Source organism: Borostomias antarcticus (genome assembly GCF_949987555.1).
Source record: "Borostomias antarcticus genome assembly, chromosome: 9".
NCBI classification, from domain to species: domain Eukaryota; kingdom Metazoa; phylum Chordata; class Actinopteri; order Stomiiformes; family Stomiidae; genus Borostomias; species Borostomias antarcticus.
The window spans coordinates 8769450-8778788 of record NC_140242.1 but is presented as its reverse complement, the minus strand read 5'-3'; the positions used below and the strand labels follow the sequence as shown (position 1 = coordinate 8778788).

General features: G+C 47.6%; 1 protein-coding gene across 1 annotated transcript in view; it reads right to left on the bottom strand.

Moving 5' to 3' along the window:
• arhgap21a (Rho GTPase activating protein 21a) overlaps positions 1-4276 on the bottom strand; it is a 109778-nt gene extending 105502 nt beyond the window's left edge. The window contains exon 1 of the mRNA XM_084443298.1: positions 4117-4276. Within this exon, the coding sequence (XP_084299424.1) occupies positions 4117-4191 (75 nt within the window). The 5' untranslated portion in view covers positions 4192-4276. The remainder of the gene's footprint in view (positions 1-4116) is intronic.
• Between the last annotated feature and the right edge of the window lie 5063 nt (positions 4277-9339).

Genomic DNA, 9339 nt, shown 5'->3' with positions numbered 1-9339 from the left:
CGGTGTGGAGAAGGATGGTGATGTTTGTCCGCTGGCCATGCGCTGGCGCTCTGCTGTCCCCTGGCAATGCGCTAGAGCTCTGCTTTCCCCTGGCCATGCGCTGGCGCTCTGCTTTCCCCTGGCCATGCGCTGGCGCTCTGCTTTCCCCTGGCCATGCGCTGGCGCTCTGCTTTCCCCTGGCCATGCGCTGGTGCTCTGCTTTCCCCTGGCCATGCGCTGGTGCTCTGCTTTCCCCTGGCCATGCGCTGGCGCTCTGCTTTCCCCTGGCCGCAGCCTGGATATATCATGTCACAGAAAACATGTCAGACTCTGGATAGAGGACGTGTGAAAGACAAAACACAGCTACCACTCCCTCCCTCCCTCTGCTCTGATCAATACATGATGGTGGGACAGGAGAGAGAGAGGGGGGGAGAGAGAGAGAGAGGGAGAGAGAGAGGGGGAGGGAGAGAGAGAGAGAGACGGAGAGAAGGGAGAGAGAGAGAGAGAGAGAGGGGGGGAGAGAAGGACAGAAAGAGAGAGGGAGAGGGAGAGAGAGGAGGAGAGAGAGAGAGAGAGAGAGAGAGAGAGAGAGAGAGAGAAAGAGAAAGAAAGAGGGAGAGAGCAGATTGCCAGAGGGGTTGGGAGAGGAGCCGGATGACAAAACATGAAACTAGAAATAGAAATAGACGAGCCCGGTTTAGAACCAGACAACCCCGTCTTCACACCGTCATTATCTCTGCCCAGGACCAGGAGGAGAGGTTATGTTTTCACTGCTGTGTGTGTTTGTCTGTTTGTTCGCTTGTTCGTTTGTCAGCAGGATTACACAAAAACTACCAGACTTATTTTCACAGAACGTAAAATTTTGGACCCGATCTGAATCACGGGGCGGATCCACAAATGATTTGTCACTTTTGTTAACATTGCCAGATAGACCAGACCGGCACATTGGGGTACTTCGCAATGTTTAATACATCCATGGCTAGGACACCCTGTTAGCTTCTAGCTAGGTAACGTAATCAATAGCATGCTGGGAAGGACTGATCCAGCTAGCTAGCTCGCTAGCGGTCCAACTATTTTGCGGGTATTAGGACCGAAATAATTGAATCATGTCATAATGGCAAAGATCAACTAAATGAAATAGCTAGACATGCTGGTAGCTAGCTAGATTACAGCTGTCGGTCCCATGGGGGGGTCCTGACATATCTAGCCAGGCAGCTGAGATACATCAGACAGCAGAGAACCACCCCCCCCCCCCGTTGGGCCAAACCGAGCTACTCATGAACAGTAATGTAGGGTCACTGGACATGTTGACGACATGCATCAATCGGCCCTCTGCACTCTCTGACTGCCCTTCTAGTGCTCAAAAGGTCTGTGTAGGAGGGGGCGCAGTCCAAATAATGACATACTACAAACATAGCACCAAACCACAAGAAGGGATATAAAATTGTATGAACGTGTCAGCTGCTGATTGTGTTCTACCTGTAAGGTAGTCTCTCATAGCCAGACCTGTCTATCTATCTCCACACCAAACGCTGTATTTCTTTAATCACAACTATCTTTGGCAGAGCGGTTGCTAGGTTGTTGTTGTTTCACGTAGTCTGGATTGGCCAATCACATGAGTCGGCGCCACTGATTGGACAGTAATAAACAAATGACGAGGCTTATCCCCAAAAGGACAGTACATCCGTTGAGTCAGACTACCCGTCTAGTGTTGAACAGGGGAGGTCTCTCTGATGTGGTAAAAGAGGAGGAGGTCAGGAAGTTGAACAAGGTACAGGGGAATCACCCCGGTCTGAACACACACACACACACACACACTGAGCAGCAGAGCCTCAGCTGGCCAGCCAGCCCTGGCTTCAGGGGGGGGGATTGACGCGGGTAGGGTGTGTGTGTGTGTGTGTGTGTGTGTGTGTGTGTGTGTGAGCATGGGGTGTTTTTCTCTTAATGACTGTGAACAGCTGTGCCTACACTACCCCTGCGTGGCTACCGTCACTTTGCTCCCGGGGTGGGGGGTGGGGGGCGGGGCAGGAGGTGGGGACGGGGCGGGGGGTTAGACAGGTCTTGACATCTCCCTCATTAGGGATCTGAGAGTGAATGAGACAGAGTGGCAGCCCCGCCACAACTCCCCCCCCCCTTCCTCCTCTCCCACACACACACACACACACACACACACACACACACACACACACACACACCCAAAACCAGCCCCCCCCCCAAGCCCCTCAGCCTGGCTGGGGTCTGAACTCTCATTAGACCCCGGAGGACAGGGATTCATAATCGGATGCATCAGGGCGTGCGTGCGTGCGTGTGTGTGTGTGCTGGGGGATAGAGGTTTCAGAGAGCAGCACCTGCCCATTTCCCACACCCCTGGTTAGGCTGCAGGTGCAGATGATGATGATGATGATGATGATGACGAGGCTTCAGGCGTCGCTCTGGGCGGCAGCTCTGATCGGACGCGGTGCGACTCCCCACAAATACGATTGGAGAGATCGGGGGGGGGGGGGTGAAAAGGTCTGACAAAGAGATCCCTGTCCCCTCAGATCAGGAGAACACAGGAGGCCGCCGCCCTGCGGAGAGACGGACACGCCTGTGCGAGGGAGGCTTCGAGGGCCTCTCATCTGTGACCTTTGACCTTGGCCTGCTGCCCGCTCCACGGCGCTCACACCTCGGACTGCGTCCGTGACTCTGGATCCATCCTTCCTCTTCCAGATTAGAAAGCCCCGTGTTAATCGGCATCGTCCACATTAGTTATTGGCTGTGTGTGCAAAAGGCGACTATTTGCGGAATGCTTTTAGCTGATGAAACACGAGCGAGTCAACGGGATGAAACAGCGCTGCTGTCTACAGCTTTCACACACACACACACGCACACACACACACACGCAGTCACGCTCCTGTGATCTACCCCTCTCGCCTACTCCCAAAAGGTTTGTGACATCATGACGTCCATCCCTGGCACTGCCCTCGGTAAGAGGATTATTACGCCGCCGGTAACGCCGTTTCCGATGACGATGATGGTTTAATCCAAAAACACACCACCGCCGCTACACTGTCATGACACGCCTCCCGCCAGCCGGCCCCAGAGGATGGCGTAACCCAGGACGCCACCCCGTTTGCGAGCGTGTGCGTGTGTGTGCGCGCATGTGTGTGTGTGTGTAGGGTTGTGGGTTGGAGACGGATGGAGCTCTAGAATATGCCGTTTAATCTTAGCTTGGCATTCCTTACCAGAAAAATCCAGTAAGATTAGATCAGCAAACAGAACAGCTATTTCGATGTTGTTTGCACTCAAATAGCAATTAGGGGGAAAAAACGAACTCTGTCACCCCTCGGCGAATAAGAACGCTGTTGCGTTACTGTGCTCGGCAACACTTAGCTCACCCGCCCAGCGCACCTCTACAGAAGGAGCCAGAGCAAGTGGGCTTTCTGGGAGAGAGGAAGTGAACTCCAGAGGGATGTCTGGTGAGCAGCTGGTGGCAGATGTGATGGAAGAATGTATAGCATCCAGTCAGCGAAACAGTACGTCAACAAAACGACAACATCAGGAGGACATGACAGGTGTGAGGTTGACCCCCCCCCCCCCCCCCTGCACAGTAAGGTGATCCAGCAGGTTGGGTGAAAACGTGTTTACAATCATGTGTCACATCTCACTAAATGAATGTGTCAATCACAAATCGCACTAAATTAAATTGTAGACAGATGATGCAGCTGCTGACGAGGTAGACTGACAAAACTGCACTTCACAGCACTTACACAATTAAGCAACTTGTTTATACTTGATACAGTATGCTAACTAGTGATTATTATTATGCATTAAATGTTCTTGTTGCTGTTGGTTGCCGTTGTGCTTTTAGTCGTGCTGCAAAATCAACTGAACTCTGGGGATAAATAAAATTGAAAGTTGAAGACCCACCTAAATAGATAGCATAGCTCAAGCATGAAATTAATCTTATAATAGTAACAGTTTAATCGCACACACGAGCCTGGTGCAAGGGAAGGCCACCAAGGGTTGCATGATGGACACCTCCTGCCTCCAACTTGCAGAACCCAAAACCAAAACGACACCGATATGAAACAAAAACGGTATTCGGTTGCATAAGATAATCTACAGTAGCCAGCCTAACGGGGACCGCGACCTTACCTCACAGACCGGAGACACGGTTTTGTTTTTACTCTCGTCATTGTCTTGCGGTGAATCAGTCCAACGTGTCGCCATTATTTCATCTCAAAGCGCGGAGGCAGAAGTCCGGAGTCCACATTGAGATTTGGGGTGGAGAGATCCGAACCCAAACGGTACGTGCTCCGTCCTGACGCGGTATCGAAACTGAATGGTTTCTAATACACTCCGTCCTCCTTCTTCATGTCCATCTGCTGAAAATCTGAAACCAAGGCGAGGAGTTGGGTTTAAAGAATGTCACAGGAACGCATCCTACTGTGTGCACTGTGCACACAAGTGACCTGACTGTCCCGCAAGCCCCGCTTTAGATAGCCTACAGAATGGTTGTGGCTCAGATGAGACCGCAGAGATACTAGTGGGTAGCCTTTAAACATAGTAAAGTAGTAGCTTACATAAATGTTTATGCATATTAGCCTTTATTGGCGAGGTTGTCTCGAAAATAGCCTCGTGATGAGGAGCGCTTAAGTGTGTAAATTCACATTCGACATTTGACAGGTATCGACAGGTGAATTGTCCATTCGTGTTCACGTCGAGCGTCAGGTAGGACTAACGTTAGAAAGAAGAGGTCGTTAGAAAGAATTAGCTGTAGGCTACAAATAGGCCTGCAACTTTTATATAACTATACGCCTACAAAACAGACCGTTTTTATTTAAACAGGCCAAATGATCACACGTGCAGACGTAAACATAGCCTAGTTAAAGCCTCGCTATGCACACAGGCCTCTATGCAAATGTCTATTGACGTTTGAGTTTGAGAGACTGGACGGATTAATGACAAGCGCGAGTGCGAGCAGAACCGCGGGCCACAAAATACATGCTCCTTCTGTCCTAAACAGACAATGACTACGAACAAGTTACCTCTCCCAGAAGGTAACAGCCTACATGTCTACACCCAACTCTAAATCTGACATTATTGGTGCAATTATTGTAGCCCATAGGCTAAATAGGCTATGCATTAATGTCTGCAGAATCATAATGGACGGCAGATCGACACTGAATGGATCAGTTCGAAAGCAACCTACCTGTTATGAATTCAAAGAAAACTCCGTAAAACGAAATAACACATCGTTCACGCTTTGGAAAACAGAATTGTGCGTTCATATAATCATAGTCGGTAAAAAGAGAAAATAAATCCTTACGCAGACCTAACAGAGCGGGCTGTTTTGCCTCATTTGCTCATTTGAGCTACACACTGGCAGCTACCTGTTAGGGAAAATAGACTGAGAAAACATGGTAAACGCCCATTACTATCCATGAATTCCATTCGAAGCCCATACGAATTGTGGCTATTCTTCATTAATTTGCATCCAAATTCAAGTCTTCGGTCCACATTTTCCACGAGAATTCACTCGAAAAGTAGTGTGCCGTATTCCAATGGTCCCAGTTGGCGGCGCGAACTGGATTGTGAGATTGACAAATCTCCGATTCGCGAAACACCGCCCTCTGCTTGCCCTCGGGGCTTTCATCCAATCACATTCAACGATTTAAAGCGTATTTTTAAATCCCAGCCAACAGGATGCGTCCTTACACAAAAATATCTAGATGGGCAATTTCGTGTCAAAAATGAATTATTTTGGGGTAAATTCCTGACATTCTTGATCGAATATAAATATAAGGTTTCAGTGTACCTGAATGGTTAATGATACAAGTATTGCAGCCTTTTGGACAAGAGTAGATTGTGTGCGTGTGTGCGCGCGTGGATAGAGAACAAGAGGAGTGATGTGTGTGAGAGAGAGGTGTGTGTTTGTGTGAGAGAGAAACAGAGAGAGATGTGTGTGTGTGTGTGTGTGTGTGTGTGTGTGTGTGTGTGTGTGTGTGTGTGTGTGTGCGTGTGAGAGAGACAGAGAGAAAGATGTGTGTGTATATGTGTGTGTATGTGTGTGTGAGAGAGAGAGAGAGAGAGAGAGAGAGAGAGAGAGAGAGAGACGGGGTGAGAGAGAGAGATGTGTGTGTATGTGTGTATGAGAGAGAGAGAGAGAGAGAGAGGGGGGTGAGAGAGAGATATGTGTGTGTATGTGTGTATGAGAGAGAGAGAGGGGTGGGTGTGTGTGTGTATGAGAGAGAGAGAGAGGGGTGGGTGTGAGAGAGAGAGATGTGTCAGAGTGAACGTTTCAGTCATGAGAGCGATTTTGATTAATATGGAATGATGCCAGAATAATTTTACACAGTGAACAGAACGTTCTGTCAGAAGTGTCAGCAGAACGTCCCCTTCATATCACAGCTTTCTGCATATAGTCTGAAAAGAGCAGGAAAAAAATAACATCCTTGAATGTTTTTCTAACAGTACTCACAAATGACACTGGCATGAACAACAGCTAATGCAGGCGGTTCTGTGAACACATTCACCTCAGTCTTGAAGGGAATCATCTGTTTAACGGTTAAGCTGCCACGGCCAGAATGGCGGCTCCTCTCTATAACTGTATTATTGTGGCGTGCGGGGCATGGCGGCCACATGGAGCTCTACTGTGCGTGGAACAGGCTGATTCAGAAGAAGACAAAGGCTGGTGGTCTTCTGTTTGCCGGCCACTCCGCCAGCACAATGGCCCCCAGACAATAGCAGGACTCTTTTGACCTGTTCTGTGGAGGGCGGCCCTGCTGCCGAGAGCCTCTATTGTCTAAAGAGCCGGTGCACCCTCAACCAGACAATGCAGCAGCTTAGCTTTGTCTTTAAGGGGTCCTGCATAAGTAGGTGGTGGAAAAAAAGTGCATTTTTCTATGCCTCTTATTAATGAACTAGTAATACACAGTGTTGCATGATGATACGAACTGTATGGCAAGTTTATGCCAGCCTGTTCAAGATCTGTTTATAAGCTATGTTTATGGTGGTTCACATACTGTACTAAGGTTAAGGCAGATGACATAGGACAGATTCCATGACAAGACATGACAGTGCAAACACATTCTGATACACACACACACACACACACACATATATATAGACACACAAGGTGCATTTATATATATATATATATATATATATATATATATATATATATATATATATATATATATAAAAATGCACCTTGTTACCTGTAGTATAGAGAGCAATGTCTTCTAGATTAAGCAATTGCTATGGCTACTGAAGAAACATTGGTGTCTTTCTCACAAGCAACATTCCATCCTGCAAAGTGGGATAACCTTTGCCTGATATAAAAAGCTTAAAATCACAGACAAGCAATAAAAAGTGAAGTTCTGAAATTCACCAGCTCACAAACCTAAAGCAAACAGTGGTGTTTTCAGAGGCGCGCTTCCAAAGAACACTTAGCCTGCCTCAATTAGCCACATCCCTCCTTATTACCCCATTACAGGTTAGACTGAATCAGAGGCTTGTATAACCCCAGCAGACCATGGGAGCTGTGAGAGATTGCTTTGGAACATACCAGGCATTGGTGACACTCAGTGCCGAAAACTCGATTTCCTCATAACAAATGGGCCTTCTTTTTTTCACTGTTAGTGGGGAAGCTATTTCGTTTCTAAAGACGTTTCTAAAGATCATATTACAGAGGCATGTGAAAAACCACAACAAGCCCTCGCTCTATGTAAGCACAACTACCGATTCATAAAGACAGATTGATGAAAACAACCCTTTCGCGGCAGAAAATATATTTTTTAGAAGCTGCATTCTCAGTGCCCCGTCCGCCGCCATTACATGGATATACTTGGCTCGCGCTGGATTTTAAATTTATCCTACAGGCCTCCGAATTACACCAAAGTGAGTCAAACGTCTTATAATATGTCGTAAATAAGGTCCAGGTTGTCAAAAACGAGCATTCTCCTTTAAGTTTTGGACTACTCTCCGTCGGTCAGCACCTTGACAAACTCTTGGGTGTGCATCCCTCCTCTCTACAAAGTACCAGACACTGAAATGAACTCTTGGTCACGGACATTTTATTTCTGGAGATAAGGGAGCTGTGTGATGACGCATGCAGGCCTCAGCTAAATCCCACATCTCTAGCCCTGCAGAAGGTTCTCATGATGTCTCCGTCATGCAAATCACCTTGTCATTCATTTACTGAGCAGCCAAAATCCATATACCACATAGGGTAATCATATTCCATCATATACCTTGTATATGTATACCAGCCAAAATCATATAGGGTAATATACCATGTATACTATCATCATCGGGTCGTCTACAGATGGGTCTCCCATTTTTGTGTCCAGTTATCCTGGTCCACACACCTGGCCATCTCATCGGTGGTCTCCACTCCCACATCCATCTTAATTACAGTATGTCCACAAATGTTTTGGTAGGACGTCCTCGCGACTCTATCACTCATCAATCAGATGGTTCCCATAACACCAGCTTGCTACCCGGAAGCTCACGGTGTCTGTAACACTGCCCAGCCAGACTCATTCTCCTTGCTGCTATCTTCCCACTCACCCTTGGCTTCTCTCCGTACAGATCTTCAATACTGATGTGCGTGTTATGACTTATGTCCAGTGCTGCACGTAGCATTCTGGTGTAGCATCCGTCCGGCGACCTCTGCAGGGAGTGGTTCAGGGTCCAGCACTCACAACCATACAGGAGAACGGCCTCCACACTGGCATCAATGAAGTGGAGCTTGGTTTCACGGGTTAGGTTGGATTTCCACACGTTGCTCATGCCGTGTAGAGCTCTCCATGTGAGCACACACCATGTCTCCAGAAGGGTGATCATATACCATCATATACCATCATATTATACCATGTCTCAGGCAGGGTGATCATATACCATCAGATACCATGTCTCGGGAAGGGTGATCATATACCATGTCTTGGGAAGGGTGATCATATATAAAAAAGAGATTGTCCGCATCACTGCTATAGCCCCCAATTGATTTATTAGGTTAACACCCTAGCGTGTGTAACGTTTCAAGCCTTCCCGGCTCTTCCTCAGACGGTGTGAGCTATACCAGTGATGCGGACAATCTCTTTTTTATTGCTAACGTTTCTCTGTCCAGCACCTGGATTTTAGTGCGGATGTGCGTGCCTTATACCTTTTTCACAAGGGTGATCATATACCATCATATATGTCTCAGGATCATAAGGATCATATAACATCATATACCATGTCTCAGGAAGGGTAAACATATACCATCATATACCATGTCTCAGGAAGGGTGATCATATACCATCATATACCATGTCTCAGGCAGGGTGATCATATACCATCATATACCATGTCTCAGGCAGGGTGATCATATAC